The sequence below is a fragment of the Podarcis cretensis genome, assembly GCF_951804945.1.
Source record: "Podarcis cretensis genome assembly, chromosome: 12".
NCBI lineage: Eukaryota > Metazoa > Chordata > Lepidosauria > Squamata > Lacertidae > Podarcis > Podarcis cretensis.
This window is the reverse complement of record NC_137181.1, coordinates 26,111,830-26,139,823: the sequence shown is the minus strand read 5'-3', so window position 1 is coordinate 26,139,823 and position 27,994 is coordinate 26,111,830. Positions and strand designations below refer to the sequence as shown.

General features: G+C 42.7%; 2 protein-coding genes across 3 annotated transcripts in view; one reads left to right on the top strand and one right to left on the bottom strand.

The window, feature by feature from the left end:
- ABCB1 (ATP binding cassette subfamily B member 1) overlaps positions 1-1,894 on the top strand; it is a 63,898-nt gene extending 62,004 nt beyond the window's left edge. Inside the window, exon 28 of the mRNA XM_079948270.1 lies at positions 17-1,894. Coding sequence (XP_079804396.1) covers positions 17-223 — 207 coding nt within the window. The 3' untranslated portion in view covers positions 224-1,894. The remainder of the gene's footprint in view (positions 1-16) is intronic.
- On the bottom strand, positions 1,658-27,535 carry CROT (carnitine O-octanoyltransferase). Of its 2 annotated transcripts, none has more exons than XM_079948313.1 (17): positions 27,308-27,535; positions 24,820-24,940; positions 22,404-22,528; positions 20,344-20,525; positions 19,611-19,735; positions 16,283-16,391; positions 14,184-14,277; positions 13,963-14,088; positions 12,272-12,373; positions 11,456-11,539; positions 11,237-11,344; positions 10,370-10,500; positions 8,749-8,872; positions 7,051-7,129; positions 5,777-5,870; positions 4,504-4,623; positions 1,658-2,873 (listed from the first exon to the last, which is right to left on the bottom strand). In XM_079948313.1, exons 2-17 carry the CDS (start codon positions 24,932-24,934, stop codon positions 2,753-2,755), a joined length of 1,839 nt encoding a protein of 612 aa, XP_079804439.1. In that variant the 5' UTR covers positions 24,935-24,940; positions 27,308-27,535; the 3' UTR covers positions 1,658-2,752. The 2 variants fall into 2 exon arrangements, with proteins under 2 accessions (XP_079804439.1, XP_079804440.1); XM_079948314.1 differs by lacking the exon at positions 27,308-27,535 and adding an exon at positions 25,106-25,192.
- Positions 27,536-27,994: the final 459 nt, after the last annotated feature.

Here is a 27,994-nt window from a genome sequence, read left to right as displayed (position 1 = left end):
TTTCTGTTTTTAACAGGTTGTCCAAGAGGCTCTGGATAAAGCCAGACAAGGCCGCACCTGCATCGTAATAGCTCACCGCTTATCAACAGTGCAGAACGCGGACAGTATAGCAGTGATCCAGAACGGGAAAGTCAAAGAACAAGGAACACATCAACAGCTACTGGCTGCAAAAGGAATCTATTACACTCTAGTCAATGTTCAAGCAGGATCAGCCCCTGCATAAATTAAAAGGAAAGCAGAATATTGCTAAAGCTGAATTCACTTCTTGAGATGGCGACTGCAAGAGGCACTACTTGTATCATCACCATATTAAACAAAATAAACCAGTATTGCAGCAAGGCTTCTCAAACCGAAGCTTTCCCTATCTCGATCCATTTTATACACTAGGGTGTGCTTTACCTTTCGTTCTCAGCTGTCTAGAGACACACGTTTGCTGTCCTTTTTCACTCCAAGGACTTTGCTTAAAAATACGCACACCTGAAAGTGAAAGAACGAGACAAGCCCTCCCTTTCCTTGCATCCTGGAAGCCAGAACTACAGACCAAGAAGATATGTCGACATCTGAATGGCTAATTGAAGTAAGACCAACTATTATCTACTAATTTAAAAATGGACAATTGTGCCGGAGCAACATTGGTGAGTACTCTCAAAGCCAACTATTTTGGGTTCTCGGTGAAAAGGATTTTTATGAAGTCTCAGTTGGTGATTGTCAGACTTCCTGGATTGACCTTGGCATGGCTGCAGTGGAAACCTCACTCCATTAAAAATGTTTCTTTATAGCTTCCTCACAACATACTGGGAAGCAAATCTACTTGTGTGGCTGTTTTCATTCGAGACTCCTGAAGAAGACCATAGAGCCTGACCTACCTAGACTGTCCCCCTCCCCACAAATGCACCAGTCAACAGCATCTGCTTGTGGGAAAGAGCTTTTTAAAGCTTTGGTGGGCACTGCTACGCTCTGTGGTAATAAATCCTGCAGTTAAACTAAGAGCTGCATGAATAACTCCATTCTGTTCTTTAGTAGAGGACTCCAACTTCTAGTATTACTGGGAGAACTTTTCTGTCCACTTTCTCCAGAACATGCCTAATTTTTATACACAAAATATAGCCCTTCCTACCCACTTTTTCTTCTAAGCTAAAGCCCCCAAATGTTGTCACCTTTCTTAGAATCAGGGAACGGACCTCAAAAGTCATCTAATCCAATGCCTCTGCAATGCAGGAATCTCAACTAAAGACTCCATGACAGATAGCCACCCAACCTCTGCTTAAAAACCTCTAAAGGGGGTTATACTGTTGAACAACTCTTCCAGCCAGAAAGTTCTTCCTGATGTTTAATAGAAATCCAAGTTGCTCCAGCTCCTTGATCATTTTGGTTGCTTCTCTCTGTATCTTTTCCAGGTCTACAATATCCTTTTTAGGATAAATGACTGGATTTTACAGTTTACCACTTTTTTGTATTGCTTTTCATTAACTGACAGTTGCATTGTGGAAGAACAGGGTATAAAGAGATATGTTTGAAAGATAAATATCCACATTAAGTGTTCTGAAGAATTTAAGCACCATATGGGTTAGGGGAGTTTGACAAGTTTGACAGGAGCCTGCCTGCCTTCTTCACAATGAAGTGTGTATATGTACATACAGATTAATCAAGCCAACACTGTCTTTGATGTGGTTTTATTCCAAAGAGAAGAAATTACATAATTGATAAAATTATGAGGGGGTGCTTCATTTTAAAATGCTAAGGAAGTCCTGAGAATTTTGCGGAGCTATACGCATGAAGCAACAGTGGTATACATACTTTCTAATAATCACCTTATATATATATTTGCAAGCTTTCAAGTACAGTTTCATTTAATATTCTTATTTTGGAAAATAAAAGCAAAATTTTAAAACAAGTTTCGCACATGATCATTCTGTTCAAAAGCCTTTTTTAAAGTGGTGGTTTTTGAGTTGCAAAGATCCCATCACAGAAAATAGGACAGTAGTGAAGAATTACATAAAGCAATAATCCCAATACCTAGCATGATTACTTTACACCAGGGGTGACTAACAGCCAGCCTGGGGAGGGGGGGGGTTACCCAGCCCCAAACCAAGTTTTTCTGCCATTCTTTTTTTTAGGTAGAAATAGTATTGGGGTCCAAATCATTCCCCATCACTAGACTGATAATTTGATGAACAGCTGGGTGCTTACCTGCCTGAGAGTGTGGCAAGTGGTGTGTGTGTGTGTGTGTGTGTGCGCGCGCGCGTGCATATCCACTGCTGGCAAGCAGCTCATGTAAGGCTGGCCAAGGGTGATTTTTTTTTGCCCATGGTCCAGAAAAGGTTACCCACCCCTGCTTTAGAAGCTAAAAATTATAAGAGCCATGATAATCACCCTGTCTTGAAAGGAATCATGATTCATAATCCTTGCAAAGGCACAGAGTGTGTACCATTTTCTGAACTACCACTGATTCGCTCATGTTTTTGCATTGCTGAGGCTTGGTTTAATATTGCATAGTTTCTACTAAGAGTTTGTCATTTTGCATTGCTGTTGCAACATTATTCAAGGAAAACTATTGCATTGTTATTGCAGTAAAGGTCATTATAAAAAAAGAAGAGTTTTGCATTCTCTCTGCCTATGCTCAACCGGAAAGTAGCTTACCTAGTTGTAAACACTCCTCTTGGCTTAAACTTTCCTTCCTCAAGTGTACAGGATACACAGACATAGTAATTGCACAAAGCATTAAAGGCACTATATAGTGTCAGCTTCTTCTCTACAGCTGGGCTGTGCTCATTAACTTGACCATGTCCTGTAAACACTGGAACAGAATTTGACACAGATTTTCTGCATCCGTTTCTGGACATGACTTCCAGGTGGTGCAGGCCACAACAATCCTATCAGTGGAAATGTTAAAAAAACCAATTGTTTAGATAAATAGCATTCTAAAAATCAACACAGATGTTCAGTCGCATATGGATGAAGCTGCTGAGCACCCAGATAATGGCCATTGTGATTTGACAAGGCGACATACTATACACAGCAATTCTGAATACTAGTATTCAATGGCTTCAATGTAAAGGGTATAAGTATGGAAGAACCGTTTACACCCTTAGCTAAAATGTCTGGATTTCCAGGCCCGAATCAAAGCATTAGTTCTGACAGGACCTCTTAGTACAGTGGTGCCTCGCAAGACGAAATTAATCCATTCCGTGAGGCTCTTCGTATAGCGGTTTTTTCCGTCTTGCGAACAAGCCCATTGACAGCTTAGCGGATTAGCGCTATTAGCGGTTTAGCGGCTTTTAGCGATCAGCTGTTAAGCGGCTTATCAGCGGATCAGCTGATAAGTGGCTTAGCAGCTTAGGAAAGGGGGGGGAGGGAAAAAACCCCGCAGGAACTCGCAAGACATTTTCGTCTTGCAAAACAAGCCCATAGGGAAATTTGTTTTGCGAAGTGCCTCCAAAACGGAAAACCCTTTCGTCTAGCGGGTTTTCCGTCTTGCGAGGCATTCGTCTTGCGGGGCACCACTGTATCTCGCGGGAGCACTTTCCCCTGTATCCCCCCTCCCAGCTCAAACACGTTATCTAGTGAATCACACTAGGTCACTTTTATATTACGAAGTCAACTGTGAATCCAGAATCAGTTATCTTTCTCTACTAGCACATTCAGCATCATAATGAATACCATGGCTATACTAGTATTTCACAGCAATGAAAATATTACAGTATCACCAGGACAGGAACAGAAATAGCAATCCCGAGTTCTCCTTGAGATGCTTGTTGTACTTCTCATTCACCCTTGTTTCCCCCCCTTGAAGGACATTTCCCCCTCCCATTCTTTAGGGTTGCCATATGTTCGGAAATTCCAAGACATACAACGGAAGACTCTAGTCTGAAGCAGTGTCTCGGCAGAAATTGGGAAAATGTCTGGGAAAATCTGGACATATGGCAACCCATGTCGGCAATGTCATTTTTGCTGCTGCTGATTTTTCCTAAATACAGTGGTACCTTGGGTTACATACGCTTCAGGTTCCAGATTCCACTAACCCAGAAATAGTACCTCAGGTTAATAACTTTGCTTCAGGATGAGAACAGAAATTGTGCTCTGGTGGCGTGGCAGCAGCAGGAGGCCCCATTAGCTAAAGTGGTGCTTCAGGTTAAGAACAGTTTCAGGTTAAGAACGGACCTCCAGAACGAATTAATTACTTAACCCGAGGTACCACTGTAATAGCAAAAAACGTCTTTTTTGAGATTTGGTAAAAAAGCTCAACAACTTTGGGTAAAACTCACCCACCCCCCAAAAAAGAAAGCTCAAAAACTTTGTCCAAAAAAAAAGGAGCAACCCTACATTCTTCCTCAACCCCTCCTTTTTATTTGACAAAAATAAAAACCAGTTAAGTGCTGGCTGTGAGGGCAGCCTGTGATTTCTGGTTTGCCTACTGAAATACTGCCAGGGCTGATACTTTCACTGACGATGCACCAAGAGAGAAGGTTTAAGTTGTTGAGTTGGGGCTAAGAGCATCCTCACCTGTCGTCTCTAATTCTGTAGAAAAAGCCGTAGCCCTGGTGCACCATGGGAACCCCAGCTCCCCCGATTCTCGTGTAGCCGACAAGGCTCGTTGAAAGCACAAAGTTTCCACCTCCCCCGCTGCGAATTAAAAAGAAACATGATTGCAGAACGAATCGTTTCCATCCAGAATCAAACAAACACATGGGGGCTGCTTTCCCTTTGATCCTTAGCAAGCTACACCAGAGGAAGTGAATGCGCTCTCATCAACATCAAAGCATTAAGAGAGGTTGCCGTAGGTCAGACGGTTGGTCCATCTAGCTCAGGGTTGTCTACACTGACTGGCAACAGCTCTGCAGGGGCTTCACAGAGACAAAGAGTTGGAAGAGACCACAGGGGTCATTGCAGTCGAACCCCCTGCAATGCAGGAATCTTCTGCCTAATGTGGGGCTTGAACCCACAGCTCTGAGATTAAGGACGTCATGCTCCACCAACTGAGCTATCCCAGCTCGTAGGAATCATTCCCAGTCCTCCCTGGAGATAATGGGAATTGCAAAGCAAAGGAAGAGGAGGAACTAGCTGGAAGGTGGGCAGAAGTCCTCTCTTTGTCTGCATCCTTCCTGGTCCAGCAGCAAAGACTCAAGAAAGCAGCAGGTAAGGACATTTTTAAAGGGAGCACTGCAAGTTACACAGCTGTTCTCCAGGCTCTGCTGGAGCATCTGGGACTGCTCAGCCTACAAGCAGTTGGCCTTGTCACCAAGGCAACATTATCAGCTGCTATAGTGGGCTGTTACTCATCCTGTTTCCACCCAGTCAACCCTGACAAATCTGCCACGCTGCGATTTGGTGCAAGATTTGCTGAGTTGTCCCACACTCCCAAAGGGACGCGGGTGGCGCTGTGGTTTAAACCACAGAGCCTAGGACTTGCCGATCAGAAGGTCGGCGGTTCGAATCCCCGCGACGGGGTGAGCTCCCGTTGCTCGGTCCCTGCTCCTGCCCACCTAGCAGTTCAAAAGCATGTCAAAGTGCAAGTAGATAAATAGGTACCGCTCTGGCGGGAAGGTAAACGGCGTTTCCGTGCGCTGCTCTGGTTCGCCAGAAGCGGCTTAGTCATGCTGGCCACATGACCCGGAAGCTGTCTGCGGACAAACGCCTGCTCCCTCAGCTTATAGAGCGAGATGAGCGTGCAACCCCAGAGTCGTCCACGACTGGACCTAATGGTCAGGGGTACCTTTACCTTTACCTTTACCCCACTCCCAACTGTCAGACAAAGGCATAGCATTTTAAAAGTTACCTTCTAGAGAAAGCAGGATCTGAGAAGAGTTCTGGCACAGGAAGGCTGTGCTCCTTTGACAGAAGCAGGAGACCTAAAAGATGACGGTCAAATCCTGTAAAGAGAAATAATAATCCCATGTGGTTTAGATGTACTGTACGGATTTCTTACTCGCTGCTTGTCTCAATAGCCAGCTGTAGATTTTCACAGCTCTCTGTGCAAGAGAGTGGGAGAAGTATAGTTCAAGCACTTTGGCAATCTTTAATTGGTTCAGCCTATTGGCCTCCTGATTACAGCAGGAGCAGTGGCCAAAATGGATTGGGGATTATGCTTATGGCCATCTGCAGGGATTTCTCAATGGTGTGTGTGCGATAAATACCACAAAGAAAATATGCAAATTAGCCCAGAAGAACTGGTCAACAATTTCTGGTAAATATGGGGTCTGGATGGTGACAAGGCCTAAGTAGGCCTGGCCTCTGATTAACATACATTCCAGGTCAACTCCTGTTTCCCAATGGGTAAATCTGCTGTCTCTCATGTCAGGTGATGCTCTGCTTTGCAGTCCCAATTGTTGGGACATCAAAGCGCAGCACAGCAATGTTTGAAGGCCTTTTTCAAGCAGCCTCAAGCTGATCCTTTCAATATCTCCAATTTTCAGAAGTTTAAGGAGCAGAATGAGGTCACTTCAAAGAGCAGCACTGGGAGGAAGAAACTGTTTCCATTATATGCAAACTGCTCCTCTATCCTTCAGCAAGGTGCACTCTGACCACCCATCATCACCTGATGGGCAGGTGGGACTACATTCTGCTCCAGCAGTGGAGTGATCAGGAGCCCATTTTAAGCTTCCAGTTGTTCCTTTGAAGCCCTGTCATACATGATGTATAGCTTTGGGTGGGTAGGCGTGGCTTCCCCAAAACAGCCTAGCAGGCCAAATCAGGAGGCCTAATGGGCCAGGATTAGTCTGCAGGTCAGCAGTTCCCTACCCCTGTCCTGGAGACTTTCCTTTTAAAATGAAATCTGGACATCAGAGAATTATGGCACATGGGGGAAGTTAACTAGCCGTCTTGCCCCCTACTATGGATGCTCATGAATTTGCTAAAAGGGTAGCAATGACAGCAGTTTATGCTCTTAGGAGGCAGAGCTTGCTGCCTCCAATGCATGGAAGGCTGAATTAATATGCCACATTTTCAGCTCTGTTCAGCAGCGTGTCGCAATAAAGAGATGGAGAGAACACAAATGCCAACTTATCACAACAGAAACATCCCTTGGCAAGCGTCAAAAAAAAAGGAAAGTACCTTTTCCATTCTCGCATTCTTTCATCAGTTTATTGTGCTTTGCAAATGCCTTCAGCATAAGCTGTTTTCGTTGGCCGAGCTGCAGAAAGTTAAGAAAAGAAAAATCATTTGAACGTACTGTGGCGCCCAACAGAATAAAACTGGAGACTCCTCCCTCAAGCAAGACGCTGGAGGAAAAATCGTACATCCCTGCTGTTCCCCTCTAAGCCAACTGAAATTCTTCCTTGTCGCCGTTTATGACCTGCAATCCCCGGGCAAAACTAACACCTTTAGAGTTAATGCAACAACTTAGGGCACTTGTCTATTAAACAATACATCAGCCAGCAGGAGGGAGTCACTACCTTTTCATAACCGTGTCCTGCAGAGATGAAAGGCGAATCCATACACAAACAGTGAGCATGCATTGTTTTATTAATTATCAGTACGTGCACTCAGTCAAGTCACGGAGGTCTTATCCAGGTGGCATTTGCTCAAAAAGCACTACAAAAAAGAAAATGCAGCACACCACCTGATCCATACCTTATGCCTGCTTCCTTGCTATCAGTTATAGCTATGCTTAAAGAGTGTCAGGACAGCAGGACCCGCTCCATTGGTTCAGCAGACAGATGAGCTGGTGTTTCTCTCCTCCTCACCCCTTAACTGTTAGCTGCCATTTCCTATGGCTGCAACAGAGGAAGAGAAGGCGGGTCCATCGCATTTACTCAACTGAGAGATCAGCTTCACCTCCTCCTCTCCCAGAACTGTTTCCTTGCAAGCTGATCATCAGAAGAACTAGCTAACCATCAGAGTGGATCTCTGAATTTGCTTGTTTTCCTCAATGGGACCAGGTAATGCTTAAATATCCATATATGCTAAATAAACAAAACCTTGTTTTATGTTTCCCCAAACAGCCCAGTGAATAAATGTGGAAAAGACCCTTCAAAATGGCAATGGAAAGTGACTGCAGCAAAACTGCAAGATGCCAAACTAAAATGGGCACAGAATGAGCCCTGTAAAAAGGGATAAGCTTTATTACACCATCTCTGGCTGTTTGTTTTGCAACAATCCTGCGGTGTGAGAAACCTGAACAGAGCCCTGTGGGATTTCTGCAATGTGAAATCCTAGCTTCCAAGTGCCCAAACCGTTCAGTTAATAGTGGATGAATCCAGAGTTCCAATGCAAGCAAAACACAACAGTACAGTGAACAGAATGAAAAGCAGGAGGAAGAAAGGAAGACCCAAAAAATGGTAGAAGTGAGATGGCTGCCTTATTTCTCTGCCAGATTTCTAATTCTTACCACTTGATAGCAAACCGCAGGAGAGAGATCTATCGCTGCCCCACTTAAAAACAAGGAAATCAAATTCCAGTGAAACAATATAGTTTGTTCTGCATTTTAAAAACAACAACAAATGGCTACATCTCCCATGGTGAATGGGTTTAGTCTTAGGTCTCAAGTTGTGTGTGTTACATAACATGATTGCTTTAGTTATCTGTACTCTCTGCCATGAAGAAAGCTGGTGAATGGGATGTATGAGGCAGCAACCAAGATTTAACTCCCATGGGAACATAAGGGCTTATGTATCCACTGGATTTGAACCATTATTACAAAAAGGCTTGAATAGACAGCCTTGATTCCCACATCCCGGCTGCTTTTCACAGAGACAACGCAAAGCATGCAGAAGTGGAAATCCTAAAGTACTTATCGTTATCAATGCTTACAGTAAAGCCTGGATCTACCATGGATTTGCACCATTCAACAGCTTCCATGGTGCACGTTCTCATAGTCTCTGTCCGGCCATGGTAAAAACGTCTGGTCATAGCAGTTTCATAGCAGCAACCTGGGCTAGAAAAGAATGTTAGGACAATTACAAAAAAGAAAGCTCCCTTTCCACTTGAATGAGAAAGTATCCAATTGTGCAAGCATGTTTTAAGGAAGTAAAAAGGTAAAGGTAAAAGGAGACGGGCAAATTGGAAAGCTTATTCATTTATTTATTTTTAGCTAATGTAAGTAAAGTAAGATTTTCCCATTTTCAAGAAAGCCCATTTTCAAGGGCAAGAACAGAAGGTGAATGCATGTGAACCTTTAAAAGCAGCAGCGTAATCACCAGTGCATTTGTTTATTTATTATATTTCTGCCTCACCCTTTCTCTAAGTAGTTTATGGTGGATTACACCGTTTCACCACTTTCCTTTGATCTTCAAAGCAACTCTCAAGTGGGATAGGCTGAGACTAACAGGCCACCCACTGTGCTTCAAGACAAAGAGAGTATTTGAATTCAGGTGTGGACCAACTCCTGCAAAGTTGGTCATATGCAGCATGGTTATTGGGGGGGGGGGATTATCACACAGGCACAAGTAAAGACAATGGCAAAAAAATTGTTGCGTAGCACAACATTTCCAGCATGGTTACATGCAAGCCACTCTAAATGATTAAATGATGAGTGACCATCTGCATTTATCATTGGTCGATGGAGTGTGCAAATAATGGGGGTGGAAGAGAGGTTACTGGAGGTGTAGTGAGGGTATATTAAAGATCCTGCCGATTCAATGTTTTAGCAGAAACCCATATATGAAAGAACCAGTCAGACTAACTGATCCAGAAACATGAAGGTAATGGGACTGTTCAAGCCATCAACACAGTGTGTTTGCGTGTGAGCTCTGTGCAGGAGCTCTGTTAGGAGTGCTGGACTGGATTTTGCTGGTGCAGCTGCCCAATCTTCCAATCTCCCTGCCGGCACTTTTACGCAAGCCTTTCTTGGTGGTGAAGTGATTGCTTCCCCCCCCCCCCAAAAAAAAAAACAATTCCAAGCAGCCAATATTTTAATGTAGCTGTGACTGGGGAGCAAGGTATCACAGTGGAATACTGAATGACATCATCAAAAATGGCTGGGAGTGGGGATAAAACACACCCCTCACAAAGGATCCTAATCCTCTCTGGCTCCTTGGTGTGTGTGTGAGGGGCCTTGCCCCATTGGCAGCTATTTTTCGGGTGCACCTACTTTACTTCCACCCTTTGATGACTACCCCAATATGTACTTTCAGAACAGTTCCTACTGCAACTGCTTTAAAAGCACGTATACCAAGGCAGTAGTCAAAGCCCCGATGTCTCCCTACAGAGCCTCAAAATCCTTCAGGGACATCCCACTTGGTTTAGGAGGTCCGAATGCTTTTGAAGCATCCCGTTGTATTTCAGGCTTCATTCAAAGTGGCTGCACACTCTCTTGTATAGGTATTTTTGGGTGAGCTACTAAGGATCTGCTCCACAATTTACTTCATCTAGGAATCAACGTATTCAAAGTTATTTGATTCCAATTTTGCCTAGATAACTTTTTTTTTCTTACTGTCCATGACGTTTATAGTACGCCAGCTGGAGAGCAAGCTGAACAAATGTATCGGGATGCAACTGCTGTTTCTTGATCAGCACTTTGCCGAAGGTTGTAAAGGCGTAATTCACCACCTCTATGTCAGATACCTGAGAAAAACAAAAATGCTGTCACCACAGGATAAAGGGGAGGGAACCCAAACCCAAAATTTCAACTTCCAAACTCTACACAATAACGCATATTGACTATTCTATTTCCTCCTTGCCCTCCGCACCCCTTACATAGCACTATTAGATTCAGGTGAAAACAGGAACTCGAATGCATTCAAATCTTACTCTTTTTTTAAGATCAACCTTTTTACAATGCAACCCTATGCAAGACTGAGTTAAACTGGACTTGCCTGGAATTAAGCAGATACAGGACTGCAGCCTTAATTAAAGGGGAATCCTAGATTAATTGCAGGTAGGGGGCACCATCTAAAACCAAAGGAAGCCTGCTATTTCTTTCAAAAAGATTGTTTTCATCGTTTACCAGTTTACGTTGATTTAGAGCTCAGTCCTATGCAAGTTTACTCAACAGTAGGTCCTATTAAGTTCAAAGCATGTGTGCACAGGATTTTAGCTCTAATCAGTTAAAACCAATTTGATACAACTGACTCGTTGCTTTAATCAGGTTGCAATAATTTAAAGTCACAAATAAATTGCTGTGGGAGAGAAGGAGGTTTGTACCAATGAGTTCTGAAAGCTCTAACGTTTAATCAACTGTGCCTGTCCCAGATATCATTGTGCTTTGAGAACTCAGTGAAGCTGGTCAGGCAGCTAACCCGCGACAGGTCTAAATAAAGGAACCCGTGTCTACAGAAAAAGATGCAGAGAGAGGACATACCTGCTTCTCATACTGTTCCTTAGAGTGCGCAATGTTGTTTAGCACTTTCTGATCCAACCTGAACACAAGTTCCTCTGGCCAGGGGATATCCCGCACTTTGTCTGGTCCCTGTTTTTCATTTCAAAAGATGAGAGAGCAGTCCCAAGATTTATTTCCATAAACGTGAGGATCTTATTATTAACTGGCATAGGATAGGCTGGGAATGTAAATCTTTCATACCTTCCACCTTCCCTCCGACTCAACAACCTTGGCATCGATGTAAGAACAGAGGACTACCAAAACCATGGCATCTAGAGGAGAATGCTGGAACATGCGCAAGACAGAAATGACTGTATTAGTGCACCATAAACTTGGGCCCAAACTTACTGATTTTGATTCTCTGGCATTCCTCCACAAAAAGACTCTCACGGTGTAGCACCAGCAATGTTTTGTATTGCAATGATAAACCACAATAAACCAGAAGGTCTGGCTTATCAGAAATGAGTAAGTGTGCTGGCAAACACTGAGCAATTCCTTCCACTTTGCTACCCCCATAACAAGAGAGTCTTGGCTTTCCTTTATGTCTGCAACAGTGATTACGTTTTGTTGCTCCCTAACGAGCCATGATCCTTAGCCAACCTGAAGCCATGTTTTGTTGTTGGTTTTGCTGACTAGGGAGTAACAAACCAAGGCTTACTGGTGTATTCCATTTGCAAGGCAAAGTGGGACTGTTCAGTCAGCATACTGCCCTTTCTAGATAAACCACACGGGGCCTGAAAATCTGGTTTACTGTTATGTGCAAATGCATTCACTGAGAGTTTCTTTCATTATGTTATGCTTATTTTTTATTCAGTATTTAGCTAGCCAGCTCAGACTATAAAGCAACTCCTTTATAAATTGTTATTTATTTGAGGTATTTGTGAAAGCAGAGTGCTAAAACAGAAACTGCTATTCAAAAAGATACAACTCCTTTTTTACCACCAACTTCCCCAAAAAATGTAGGATTTAAGGAATACAAAGAATCGATGGGGCCTCAGGTAAAAAAAATCTACTTACATCACAGTTTGAAGCCAACACTCCATTTGAGAATATAATGCAGTTGTAGGATTTGTCTCCCCAGCGTAGCGTTGGATCTCCCAATAGAGCCAAAGAGGTGATCTAAGTCAAAAGTTAACATTTAAGTTCCAAAAGAAAAGTCTGCAACGTTACCCTTGACAAAATTGGCCAAAAATGAACAGAAGATCAAAATGAAATCATACAGTTCCCACATCACTTGGCTGCATCTAAGGGTGAAATGAGACAGCAAATTCCCAAACTGCCCTTTGATTCCTCCCCACCCAGAACTGGCTTCTGCAAGGGCCATTCATTCATTATAGAACAGTAGGAAACAGTTTGCACATTAATTTGCATTATTTTCCTCCTCTCCATTCCTTTTCAGTTTTCTGTCAAGTCTCTTAGACTGTAGACCACTAGTTTAAACTAAGTGCTTCAGCAGAAAGGTGGCATTTTGATGGAGAAAAGAAAGAACAGACTAACAGTTGCTCAAAATACAGTCGTACCTCGGCTCCTGAACGCCTTGGGAGTCAAACGTTTCGGCTCCCCAACGATCGAAACCGGGAGCGAGTGTTCTGGTTTTCGAATGTTCTTTTGGAAGCCGAACACCCAGCGGGGCTTCCACGGCTGCCGATTGGCTGCAGGACCTTCCTGCAGCCAATCAGAAGCCACGCTTCAGCAGTTGAATGTTTCAGAAGTCAAACAGAGTTCCAGAACGGATTCTGTTCGACTTCCGAGGTACGACTGTACAGTTCTTCTTCTCATTAGCTCTTTTCGATATAGACCAAAGTATTGATTTACACGTATGTGGAGAATGCATTTGCCTGTATACACCGGTATTTTATAGAACTAAATATTGAAAAGGTTGAACTGGAGAGGCCAATCTCCCAGCACAAGCAAATGGTCCTCAGCCACGTTTGGAAGATGTGTTTTCTGACCGAAGTGTATTATTAAACATTACAAGCACTTGCCCCCCAAAAATGCAAATTAGCCCTAAGAAATGACCACAACACTCCCACAGTTCAGTATTAGTTAATGCCCAACAATCTTTTTGTTGCTAATCAGTGTTTTCCCTCTTTGCCTGTACTCGAAAGCTGCCTGTAGAAACCATGTTGCTATATAACCACTGCAAGAAGCTAAGATATAAAAGGCATGAGGATTAATTTTGATGTTTAATTCTGATGGTTGTTTTGTAATCATTACTGTGATCCTGCTTTAATATTTTCGTTGAGTTGGGGACTGTTTTGTATTTTATCAGAGTTTTTGTTGTATAGCATCCAGCTGCACAGGTCTCGTTCTCGCTCCCATTTGACATGCTTCTGATTTTGGTCTGAGCGAACGGCCGTCTGCCCTCTCATGATACATGCTACCTGCTCAGGAGCATAACTGCTCTGCAGACACTTTGGTGTTGTGCACCATGTTCATTTCCACTGTTTACTTGTGATATGCTGCAGTTTGTCCTGTGAGCGCAGGAGAGGATTATTTAGCAGAGGGTGGGCTGTGCCAGCTTTGTGTCAACATTGATACTGCCTGATATGTTCCATCTTAAAACAATATCATTATATTAGGGTAATTGATGGGTGGAGCGAAACCTACAGCTTCGAGCACAACACGAGGTGAGCCAAATGTTTATTTAACATGAAGCAGGTTATTAAGAACTGCACAGAATATGGAATCCAGCAATCCATAATTACCTCTGTATAATTTTCAGGTGTAGCTTGAGGACTCAGTTCATCGAGGGAGACTACAAATACACTGCTCTGTATTTTTTCCAACAGGGACAAGTTCTTTGGATCCAAGCTGATAAGATAGTCGCGTGTCTAAGAGACAAGTGTAGTCATGATTAAAAATCGAAAAACACATCAATCCAGGCAATCACTGCCTTCCACCACAAAAAGAAATGAACTGTACCAACCTTTGCCCATGGGGTTCTTTCCTGAGATGTTAAGGCAGCCAATCCTGGCCCTTTGGGTTCATTTTGGCATCTCTCTTTGATGTAGGAAAGTTGCCTTGAAGGATTAAAAATAAAAAATGAGAAATTAAAGCTAGTTAGTAGTCCAGATGCAAAATATCAGTTAAGGTACTCTCTTATGCCTGTGATTATCCAGAACTTGAAACTAACTAATTCAAGTTCCAGTGTCCTATCAGCTAGGCCACCCTGTCTACCTTCATATGCCCACATGCTTTCTCTCAGACCCCAGTTTAAGATCGTCTGATGAATTGTTTGCATGCCTTCTCAGAACTCATTTCAGATCCATGCCTTTTACAACTATATACCCATGGCAAAAACTGCACAGAACTACTCGTTTCCCACAATTTCTAGGAGACGCACCTATGCTCAGTGGATCTAGCACTATTTCTCTGTGGAAATATGTCCTTACAGGTCAACATTCATAGCGCAACCACATATGTGTTTCTCTTTTCTGCACGTTCTCTTTTTCGCCTTGAGATTTTTTTTTTAAAAAAAGTAATATTTTAATTGCTCTCTGAAGCACGCAGGTTGTAGTGTTGCCTTTTCAGAGAAAAGGAGATAGAGGTCAATTGTTGTTTCTGCAGTAAGGCCCTTTAATGCGGCTGGAAACAGAACAGTGTCAAAATCTCCTTTTCACCACCACATTCACAGATACCATGAATGGAAGAGATGGTGGCTTTCAGGAGATGGGGCACAGAAGATTGAAAGGAGAGGGATAGCTGTGGCAGCAGTGGCCCTTGTACCAGCTGCTGTCTGGAAGTTGTCATCCCCTCCTGCCCTTCCCGCCGCACATTTCTCAACAGCCAACGCCTATTAGCTGTACTCTTAAGGACACTCTGGGAAGAGGGCAAATGGCAGCTGTTGCTGCTGCTATAACCACTCAGCCCATTCAACTATTCAGAGAAACCCAGAGAGGTACCCAAATGGCATCCTGTTTTTTTAAGCCCAAAGTTGTCATTTGAATTTAAAACTACGGTTCAATATAGCACTAGTTTATTGAGCAGCATCCATTGCCATGGATGAAACTCCCACTGAGCCAAAGTCTCTTGCAGTAGTTTGCTCCTTTTCAGCTTTCACTCCTTTTATTAGTTCCTGTTCACTACACTTGGGAAATTAGTAGTGACTCACAATGCAATCAGTTTCTTTCCTTTTCTCATGAGGCTGGAGAAAAGCATTAGTTTTATTTCTTTTTCTCTTTTCTTTTCCTTTCTCCTTTCCTTTCCTTTCTGAAATCAGTAATTCAAGCCTGTTCCCATGGGGAGCAGAAGTCGACTAATTAAGAGGCAATTTATCATGAGTCCCCCACGTATACTGAACAGGAAACAATAAGAGGAGCAGAAGGGAGGAAATTGTTTAAGTCACAGTAAGCCCTTAGTAGTGTCAATATCACTTTGCTACAATAGTTTTTGTTTTTTTGCAATAAAATGCAATGAAAAAAAATGTCACAAATCAGTCAAGACAGAAAACACTGGAATGCAATGATCTTGTAATGACGTAATCTGGATCCTCCATAAAAAGTGAGTGAATAACAGATAGGAATTTTAGAGGAAGGAGTTAATGTGAAAGAAACATAATACAGTTGTACCTTGGAAGTCAAACAGAATCTGTTCCGGAAGTCCGCTCGACTTCCAAAATGTTCGAAAACCAAACTGCGGCTTCTGATTGGCTGCAGGAAGCTCCTGCAGCCAATCAGAAGCTGCGGAAGCCCCGTCAGACATTTGGGTTCCAAAAGAATGTTCCAGGGCATTCTGGATTCAGGGTACGACTGTGCAGCTCATGATGAAGTGGAACTCTATCAGAGTACAGTCCACAAAACACACTGCCATGCAGATGCCATTTATTTCAATGGAGCTTGCAAAACTCCTTTGAAGATGTATAATCTTCCTTCCAAAATGTTCCCTCAGTGATCTCATGGAGACATTTTTAGAATACAAATGTTACTTTTTAACATGTTGGGTAACTCACATTAAATCTACATAGAAACAAAGTAACAGAAACAAACTTGATCATTGATTTTTAACTTGTGCTTATTGTAAATATACCTAGAAATCTCTGGTGGGCTCAATAATTGACCATCGTGTACCCCATCAAATGCAAAAATTCGACCTTGGCACAAGACTATCAAGTGAGATGGGGATTCACCTTCACTGTCTGAAAGATGAAAAAGAAAAAAGAAAAAAGCCTGTGAGCATGATGCAGTCACTGCAAAATGCCAGGTAAGGTGCTGCAACAAATAAAACCAATACAATAACTTCTTTTAATCATTACCCAGTTCAATGGAGAAATGTGTTTCTCAGTCCAACACAAGTCTGCGCTGCAAAGATAACTGAAACAGAAAAGCTCTATAGCATGATGTGACAACACAGCTGAATATTTAGGATTCTCTGCAATGTTTACCTCTGGAAAGGAAGAAATAAAACATAGCAGGTGTTGGGTGCATTTTGTTTTATGTGGATGAATACTGGAGTGATTTCCAGCAGATGCTTGGACACTTTGAACACAGCAATACATTGGCGACTATAGAGTATTTTTTTAAAAATATCCTTTTCTTAAATGATATGAGCATTAGCATCCACACAAACAAGCTCGAAATACTGTGTACTCTTATCAGAAGATGGGTACACAAGTGGGATATTAGTTGGCTAAACTGGTCCAGGCAGCCAGGTGTACACCCAGACGAGCTTTGAGGCACCGAGGCAAATTGACCTCAGTAGCTAGACTGGTTTGTGAGAGTACAGTGGTGCCTCGCAAGACGAAAAGAATCCATTCCGCGAGTCTCTTCGTCTAGCGGTTTTTTCGTCTTGCGAAGCAACCCTATTAGCGGCTTAGCGCTATTAGCAGCTTAGCGGCTATTAGTGGCTATTAGAGGCTTAGCAGCTTAGAAAAAGGGGGGGGAGCGAAAAAAAATCGCAAGACTCGCAAGACGTTTTCGTCTTGTGAAGCAAGCCCATAGGGAAATTCGTCTTGCGAAGCGCCTCAAAAACGGAAAACCCTTTCATCTAGCGGGTTTTTCGTCTTGCGAGGCATTCGTCTTGCGGGGCACCACTGTATTTGGCTGGGGTGGAGTGTTAGGGAATTTGGCCTGAGACAAAAGCCACTTAAGAGGCTAGTATGAGGGCCTCTCAAATCTTCAGAAACTGTCAACAAGCACTTTTAAGACTCCCAAATAATTATTTGCATTCCCTTATGTATACAGTACTCCTTTAACAAATCAGCAACATTATTTTAAAATTTATGCTTTGTCTAGTGGCAGAGTTCATCTCACACCTAGGCCTACTATCCATGTTCCTAAGGCATGGTAACACACACACACACACACACACCAAAAAACCTGTGTTTATATAAAGTGAGGATGAGGGAACCAGTACCCCTGACATGCTAATCTTCACCGTATGGCTTTCACCAAATGCTGAAGGCCCACACCTTGTTACTCTATTCTTCAACTGTTAAGGTATTTTTGTTTTGTGGGCCCCACCCATTTTGTTGAATCTATACAGTACTATTTAGTGTTTTGATCAGTACAACACTTTTAAATGCTTCACTTGTTTTCAAAACTATATATTGTGACCGGCCTCAGGACTTTATGGTAAGGGGCAGGTAAGCAATATTACAAATAAACATGTGAGAGAGTTGGCTGGTCCTCGGCCGTTGATGACACGGTCCAGGTTACAGGCTCTTTCCTAGAGATGAGAGGAAGTGGAAGCAACTGCAGATGGACTGGGGGGACAGGTTGATAGTAAAGACGCCAGCCCACAGAAGCAGCCCTTGTGTTGATCTAGAGAAAAACTTCTCACCTTTGAAGAATGGTCTCGCCTTTCAATAACCAAGGAAAGAAAGAAACGAGAGTGAGCCTTTGCTTTCTTCCTAACCACTGCCTCTTCCAGGAGGGCAATGGGAGAGTTCAAAGGTTCTCGTTAGGACATGGGAACATGGATCTGACTTGAGACATCTTCATTCCTACAGCTCAGTGTTATTGCTGCTAATGGTCTCTGCCCCTCGGCCACAAGCACACAATTAGTGCATACTGCCCTAAGTAGATTGCGCAGGTTTATAAAGAAGCAGGCAAATCATTTTACCTTCAGGAATGTTACGGGAAGGAGGCATTCTCGGTTTGTACATCGCAACTACCTACGTATTGGCATAACTAAAGAGCACAGTGGCAACAGGGCATGTTTTGCAGAGGCAATCAAATAGGGTGTGCCTATAAAGATTATTATCTCACCAAGAGCTTATTCACCTGTAAACAACATTCATGGTGATTGTGTGTTCAAACGGATGAAGAGAGGCAATTCAGCATCAATGTAAATATAACATTGTCAGTACACTGCTTTACTGTGGCATCGATTCATATTCCCTGAAACCTCTTGCACTGATGGCTGTACTGGTGGGAAAGGCCTCTCCATCAGCTCACCAGAAAGATGAGCAACTTTTGCCTCCTGGTCTCCTTGAATTGTTTCCATTCCAGCTGGACATTGCAAGAACTCTGTAGCTAAGAACTAGTGCAACTAATAGCTAGTGTCCAAGTTTGTTTTATATAAAATAGTTTTACAACTAGTTTTATTTTTATAGACATTACAATCATTGCAATTTAATCAACCTGCTAACATTCACTGTGACCAAAGTACAAATATAATTTAAGAAGCTTTTTTATGGTCAACCAAATCAGGCCAAAGGAAATCCACCCTCTTTTCAATTAGATTTATAGATGTGACCGAACCTTTTTGTTCTTAGGTAGGACTGCAAGATCCTGTTACTGAAGGTGCTACTGTGCTTTGAAGAGTTGGACAAAAAGTCAAATCTTGTGGCTTTTTAGTGCCAAGATGCTGCAAAGACCATGCTTACCATATTTTTTGCTCTATAAGACTCACTTTTTTCCTCCTAAAAAGGGGAAATGTGTGTGCGTCTTATGGGGCGAATGCAGGCTGCGCAGCTATCTCAGAAGCCAGAACAGCAAGAGGGATTGCTGCTTTCACTGTGCAGCGATCCCTCTTGCTGTTCTGGCTTCTGAGATTCAGAATATTTTTTTTCTTGTTTTCCTCCTCCAAAAACTAGTTGCGTGTTATGGTCTGGTGCATCTTATAGAGCGAAAACTACGGTAACTGAAGTTATCCTTCTAAGTAATTTTTACATGGGTTACAAAGATTTCACTGGGACTTTTAAGAAATAAGCGACTATTTGCCTCTGGATTCCTATACTGCAGATTAAAGCTTACTGTGAGGCCAGAAAATGAAACCAAACAATAATAATAATTCTTAAAACCAGAGCAGCAAAATAAATGTACTTGTGAGCCCTTTTGTACGCAATGGATGTTATATAAACATGCTTTGTTAAAAAAAAATTCTTCTAATCTAGAAAATCTTATTTTTTTACCTGTCCTGAAATAACTGGCAATGGAATCTTGTGTAATTCCTGGAATCTTGCAGGTGCTAAACAACTTTCGGAACTGATTCATATCCAGAGGCATATTGCCCTGTTTATTTGCAGGCAACTTTTCTCTGTAATAAAGACAACAATACATTGTTAAGATATTCAAATTCTGTTGAAAAGAAAGTGCAGCAAACCCAAGGATAAGATGATACCAGATTTGACACCAGGAAGGAATCTTTCCCTGATTAAATAGGCTAGTGTTCTGAGCCCTTATACCATTTTTCTATAGCCCATGATAAGAATCGCTTACCTAAGTCAGCAAAGCTATCTGCTCATTAGGAAACACTAGTGAGGTGTCCTCTGTTCTCTCTTTTTATGACAATTACAGCCTCATATTGTGCATGCTAACTTGGATGCAGTGCCGTACAGTTCAATGGGACTTACTCCAGCCTGCAGCCTTAATCCACAAGAAGCTGATATATGTTTGAAGCAACACAGGTTTGGACTTCCAAGACACGGACACAGACAGTGCAATCCTATACATGTCCGCTCAAAAATAGTCCCATTGAGTTTACTGGGGTTTACTCCCAAGTAAGCAGGTACAGAACTCCTCAAACAATCAAATGGGACTACATTCAGCAATGAACATTAGCAATATTTACACTCCCACCCAAAAAAGTGACCAGCATCATCCTTATATATAAGAACTAATACATGGTGCTTTTATGTTTCTTACGTTCTCAATAGTTCCCAGAATTTCAAGGTATGCCATACAGCAATGCTTCCTCTTTCTATCTGAGTCCCTTCTTTGGGTGGCCAGTAATGTTCGAGGTAAGGGCCTGGCCCTCCAAAATTATGATAGATTTGTGTTGGTAAACGTGCATCAAGATAGGCCACATTCAGCCACCATTCCTCCAGCTGAAAAGAAACAGCAATTAAGAGCATAAGGAGCCTTGAGCACAGCTCTGACCATTAGATTTGTCTTCTGCCGTATGGCTTCAGGGAAAGGATAGCTTCATAACTGGCATCGGCACAAGTAGTTCTGCACATCAAAAGAGGGTTGGGCATACAGTGGTACTTCAGGTTACATACGCTTCAGGTTACATACGCTTCAGGTTACAGACTCTGCTAACCCAAAAATAGTACCTCGGGTTAAGAACTTTGCTTCAGGATGAGAACAGAAATCGTGCAGTGGCAGCACAGCAGCAGCGGGAGGCCCCATTAGCTAAAGTGGTGCTTCAGGTTAAGAACAGTTTCAGGTTAAGAACAGACTTCTGGAACGAATTAAGTACATAACCAGAGGTACCACTGTATAAGGATCAAACAGCCACCCTCCATGCCACACAATGAACAACATTTGAAAGTAGAGGGAGACTCAGTTTCTGATGTGGCATGGGGGATTCCTATGCAAATAATCTATATCTATATATCTACATCTACATCTATAAATGTGCCTAAAGTAGTTATTTGGATAAAACATTTTCCTATTATATTTTAGTTAAATTGCTTTTTGTACTCTTACACAGAGGTCCGTGCATGCTCCAAGCAATGTGCTGACCACATATGCCTGGTCCAACTATCTGGAAATGGAAGTGGGCTTTAGCCCTTGCTAACATTTCTAGCAGTGGAAGACAGGTGGGCCTGGTGTGCTCTGGTCCATGGGGTCTCGAAGAGTCGGACACGACTAAACGACTAAACAACAAACATTTCTAGCAGTTAAACCTTACTTGTGGTCAACAATGAACATGTGGACATCAGACATTTATCTCATGTTTAGAATCTATAAATGTAGCACTCTACATAGGATTATCCTACACCTGAAGTGTTTTTTGTTTTGTTTTTAAGTATCAGATGCTTGAATTTTCGGAAGATATTGAGTATGGCATTTAATATTTCATGTGAAACTGTCTCCATTTTCTAAACCCTGATATGGGTCTCTGCACAATTAAAATAGGAAAGAAAAAAGGATTTCCTTCTGTTTCTTAGATATGAAATGGTAAAATATCACAAACCAGAAATCCAGTGTAAAAATTATTATGTAACAATTTTTTAAAAACTCTTCTTCAATCAACAAATTTAAGACCAAAGCAAAGCAGCCTGTGCTTGAGCACATTAAAATGTTTGTTCCAGATTGATCGACAATACAATTAAAGTGAAGCATTGGTCTTATATTAATTTAGGCTGCACTCCTATGCACACATGAAGTCCACTGAACACAGATGGACTTCTGTAGAGAGTAAACATGCATTGGATTGCTCTGCAAGACTTATTGACTTCAGTGGGATGGAAATCAAAATACACTGGTACCTCAGGTTACATACACTTCAGGTTACAGACTCCGCTAACCCAGAAATAGTGCTTCAGGTTAAGAACTTTGCTTCAGGATGAGAACAGAAATCGGGCTCTGGTGGCGCGGCAGCAGCAGGAGGCCCCATTAGCTAAAGTGGTGCTTCAGGTTAAGAACAGTTTCAGGTTAAGTACGGACCTCCGGAATGCATTAAGTACTTAACCTGAGGTACCACTGTATAGTATTTTTGATTAACTGAACTGTTGATCTCGTTATTATGCATTTGTGCTGGTTTTCCACACATAAAAAGAGGGTTTTGTCCTGAAAATTCTGCTAGAATGTGTGGTTCATCCCACAACAGGAGATGAAGCAGTATAAGTAAGGATCAAAGTATTGAGTCAATGACTGATATTTCTAAGATATAAGCCTTGCACCCTTTTCTTGTCTTTCATTAGAAAATTCATTATCAGCATGAATTAGCAAACCATGCAAGCTTTCTTAAAACATACCCAGTTCCTCTTCACTTTAGCTCTTTCAACTAATTTTTGATGTAGCTCTTTCCCAATCCCATTTCCAAATCTTTTTACTATGTCAGAAGTTCTTTGATATTCTTCTTGATTTAGGAAAGGTCTCACTGCAAAACACAAATGTTTAGTTAAACAAAAATGTTTTGAACCTTTTTATGACTGTACTTCCAAGTTGCATTTATGTTCCAAAGTTCAAAATCAGTGTGCAGAAAACAAACAAAAAAACCAACTGCCACGGCTGACAGTATCTGTAAATAGTTATTTCTTAACAGCTGAATGTTAACGAGACAAACACAGTGCAGGTTCATACATGCAAACCCATCTCTTTTTTAAAAAAAAATAATTTTAATTAAACTTTCCATTTAACAATCCAATCATACCACATTAGTTATTCCAAATTATACCAATACATATCATTAAGTCCAAATATTTTGCCAAATTTTAAATTTTTGTTGGGGGTTCCCATGCTTTGAGTTCATTAAGGGTCCAATCATCTCATATTTCTGCTACTTTTGGTCATGCCAACCCATCTCTGTCGTACTAAATGACGGCTTACATGTGCAGAAGAATTGTTATAAATTAATAACCACAAACAAAACTTCCATTACCATCCAGTATCAACTGAAACACAATGTTATTGGAATGGACAGATTTTGCACATGTGGCTTAGTTAACAAGACTAAGAAGATGCCTGGGTGAATTACGGTAGCCTGCAGTCACTACACTCTCAAAGTAAAATGGAAAGCTCACATTGAGCCTGAACAGTAACCAGTGTTCAGTAGATATATCATAGATATAAGGTATTGTTTTTTTTCCTTTGAGAAGGAGTGTCACCACAACTAATCCTGAGAAGATGAAGAGTGAAACGACATGGTCAAGTCCTTTGGCAATATTTGAATATTTTGCCAAGCCTATATTTTAAATATAACAGAGCCAGGGCTATTTCTGTACTGTAAAATCTGCAAATTGCTATCTCCTACCCTTTTGCCAAATCAGAATAGAGCCAAATACCATGCACACCCTATTCCCTGGCTTGGTTTCAGATTATTACACCTGAAGAAAAAACAGTGAGCCATGGAAGAGTCGGGCAGCAATAATCACTCAGTGATTATCCACCATTGCTAAATCGTGCTGGCAATCCTACGTCCATTTACCAAGTCAGCTTGTTTTCTATTGAACTTCTTTCAAGCCTGCATATTGTCAGAGACTTACACTGCAATTCTAAGGAGCATTCCAACAGGCTGGTGTAGCTGGTAAACTGACTCTTAAGGACACAGTCATTACAGTGCTTGGCTGGAGAAATCTGAAGCTATTTGATTCTTAGGACTATGAAACTTTTAAAAGATTAAACTTAAAGGCACAATGTACAATGACAACTTTATACATTGGCATAAATACCCAATGTTTAGGAAGATATTCAGTGATAGTTGGGAATTATTTTGATTCAAAAGTGTTGCTAAAAAAAAAAAGTATGCAAGTCCTTGGTAACAACCATTCTTTTCTAATAATGTTTCATGAAAAATGAAAACTTACAACAATAAGGGTTGCAAATATTAATCAACTACGGCTTTAGTCGATCAAGCAATCAATGGGAGCGATTTTATTTCCTACCAAGGTATCCAACCCCCAGTGGATACAAACCATCCGATTTTAAATCGTGAATATGAGAGTTAAGGTTAAAAGGAACATTTGTTTAAAGCCATATAGTTTGTAACAGGAATAAGAAAATATTTTTTTTCCTTCTAGTAATGACTGCTATTTTTTGGCTTTTAAACTATAACATCTCATAGTTCCTTGGGTATGTCAAACAGGCATTATAATTTGAAATACTAGACAATCTAGACAATACACAAATTTATTTACATTTACAGCTCAATCCTACTCAGAAGTAACTCCCACTGAGTTCAATAGTACTCTCTTAGGCTGCAACCCTATACACGTTTACCTGATAATAAGTTCTTTATTAACATCTTAATTATTGTTTCTAAGCATGGTGTCACTTACAGCTTCAGTATATAGAAATCTGCTGTATTTTGAAGGTTGTTTGTCTTGGGTAGGAACCAAGTAATTTTAACAAGGACACTGTCACTGTTTCAAGCTCCTCCCATTTGACTTTAGAAAGTGCAGAGTTGAATAACGCTTTACAACCTTTGCACAGTTCAGTGGCAAACATTTTTATTGTGACTTCATGTGCTTTAAATATTGAAAGCATACTGGTACATTTCGTGCTAACTCTGCAAATAAAGTAATGTATTATAGTAACTGTGTTTCAAAATCCTTAGTACTTTCAGACTCTTAACATGCATGAAGTTATTTGACTAAGCAGACAAAAAGCAGGTTATTTTTTCCATGTTACTTAAGTCTTTAGCCACAATAAACATTAACATTTGTTTAATACCTGAATCGAGGTACTTCCTTAAAGATTCATCGAGAGCAGGAACGGGCAGTGAAGGGAGTGAACTCTGATACTGAAATGTACGCTCTTCGGAAGAATCAGTCACTTGGTTTTCCATGACGATCTGCAGAAAACAGTATTTAAAAAATAAGAAATAAACAGACTCCTATGAACTGATTGCACTTCCTGATCTGTCGTTAATTCACTTTACTTGGGTCATTTACAATGTAAACCTCTCCCACGATCCAAGTCAATTTGAATGTCCCTGCCTGTTTAAAAACAATCATACCTTTTACCCCAGAGACTTCACGCTCTCCTTCTGCTGCAGTGCATATCTTCTACAGTCCTTTTTTTAAAAGTCAAAACTTCAAAGCTACCGTATTTTTCGCTCTATAAGACGCACCAGACCACAAGACGCAACTAGTTTTTGGAGGAGGAAAACAAGGGGGGAAACTCTGAATCTCAGAAGCAAGAACAGCAAGAGGGATCGCTGCGCAGTGAAAGCAATCCCTCTTGCTGTTCTGGCTTCTGGGATAGCTGCGCAGCCTGCATTCGCTCCATAAGATGCACACACATTTCCCCTTACTTTTTAGGAGGGAAAAAGTGAGTCTTATAGAGCAAAAAATACAGTATTCCCTCACAGCAAAGCTTCTAATCTGTGAGAACAGGAAACAGAACTGCAAGTCCTGGGGGTGCCTAGTAAAAAAGGTATTAATCCCGCCCTTCTGAAAGATCATACAGTGGATGCTCGGGTTGCGAACATGATTCTGTGCAGGAGGCACATTTGCAAAATGCAGCGTTCGCAACCCGCGACCTGCACATCTGCGCATGCGCGGGTCGCGATTCAGTGCTTCTGCGCAAACGCCAACACCCGGAAGTAACCCGTTCCAGTACTTCTGGGTTCGGTGTGGTGCGCAACCCGAAATCGCACAACCCGAAGCATCTGTAACCCGAGGTATGACTGTAATCTAGAGGGGCTCTCAATGACACTGAAGTTGATAAAGGTAAAGGTAAAGGTACCCCTGCCCGTACGGGCCAGTCTTGACAGACTCTGGGGTTGTGCGCCCATCTCACTTAAGAGGCCAGGGGCCAGCGCTGTCCGGAGACACTTCCGGGTCACGTGGCCAGCGTGACATCGCTGCTCTGGCCAGAGCCAGAGCCAGAGCCGCACACGGAAACGCCGTTTACCTTCCCGCTGGTAAGCGGTCCCTATTTATCTACTTGCACCCGGAGGTGCTTTCGAACTGCTAGGTTGGCAGGCGCTGGGACTGAGCAGCGGGAGCGCACCCCGCCGCAGAGATTCGAACCGCCGACCTTTCGATCGGCAAGCCCTAGGCGCTGAGGCTTTAACCCACAGCGCCACCTGCGTCACTGAAGTTGATAATGATATGCAAATTTAAGTACAACCAAACCACCTTGTGCAGCTTATGAATTATAGTAATTAATGTATAGTAATAATACATCATGATCTTAATATCATACTCAATTGGGTTTACCCAACATGTATTTTCCCTCTGTGGTACATATGACGATACCTCTTTGTGACAACCTTACACTATATTATTTCGATCCCTACCCTTTGTTTACCACCAGTAGGTTGTTGTGTCACAAGTCCAGAACAAGCCAGTCTTTACTGATTTTTGTGAAGCATCTTGGGCACCCATGGCAACAATGTTCCCTGACTGTGTGCTCTGCCTGCCTGGCACCTTTGCAAAAGGTAATCTAAAATGCATTTATTTTGCAGGGCGATTGAGAAACACACACTTCACTTTCTTCCCGAACCCTGACAACGTTGCTATCATTTCTCGTTCATACGCCCTAAGTGCTTCCCAAAAAGTAAAACTACAAACAGAGGCAGCTGACAGCTTAAGCAGGCTGCATATACACACTGTGTTGAAAATACATTCCCCCCTCCCAAACGAACCCCAAGAACAGTCGTTCATTCACGAACCTACAATCCGCAGCACCCTTAACAAGCCACGGTTTCCAGGATTTTTTTGAGGGGAGGGGAAATATGCTTTAAATGTGTAGGCAACCCTAGTTTCGCAGTCAGGTGCCCTGGTTCAAGCTGCAGCTGGGCTCTACAGCAAGCAGTTGCAGGGACAGTAATGAGCTAAAAAAGTTTTCTGGTGACGTCAGCCCTAACCCAGGACGGCTTATTGCACAGCAAATCAATAGCACAAAACTCCGTCACGCTCCATTGCGAACTTTGCCTGTTTTCGCGTTAGTGTTTTGTTTTTTACAGAATTCATCGGGTTGCGCTTTGCAAAGTGTCGAGTTTGTTTGGCTTTGGCTGCTGAGCTGCAGAAACAACAGGAGGCGACTTACGGGGTGGGGTGAGGGAAGGAGAAAGGGGAGCAAGCAAGACCCCCCCCCCCAAATAAACCTCACTTGCGGGGCGCCCCCCCCCCCTTTATGCGGGGCTCCCATCCCAGCCGGGCACCCTCCTCCTCCTCCTCCTCTTCCCACAGCGCTGCGCTGCCGCCCCTACCTGAGCCCCGGCGCCTGGCAGGCCGCGCTGCTTGCTGGCTTTCCCGTTCGGAGAGGCCTCCGCGTAGCAGTCGGGGTCTTCGCCGCCGCCCGTCCCTCGGCCTCCAGCCCCAACAGTGAAGCCGGAGTTGCTCAAGCGGGAGCGGCGGGAGGCGGAGGCTTCTACTTCTTGGCTCGCTTCTCCTCTCACCTTTCCCCCACATCCAGGCCTGCTGGGAAGGAGGAAGTGCCAGCGCCTGGCGGGGCTTCTCCAAGGCGGAGCGCGCCGTGCGCAAGGCGGGTTGGAGGCCGGCCTTGGGTCGCCTGGGTTGGGGCAGGGCCGACGCGGAGGGAGAGACCCGGGGGCTCCGGGAGCAGCTGCACGGGGCGGGAAGCAGAGCAGACCGGGCGGCCCCCGCTGTCTGTCGGCTCGCACGCTTTCTAACCCCTCGTCGCCCGACCCACTTGCTGCAGTTCTGAGGCTGCTGCGCGCCACACCTGCTCCTTATTTTCTTTTTTTATTAAAACGCCGTGCTCCTTTTAAAGAAGCGGTGCACAAAAAGGGGGAAAAACGAAAAGAAAAAACACTTTCAGGCGGAGTTTGGCAACGAAGCCCGTGAGTTTAGTTGGGTTTTCGAACAGGTTTTCCCACACCCACTCACAGCGACTCTTAAAAGAAGAGCGCATGCACACTGTAAAAATCGCAATC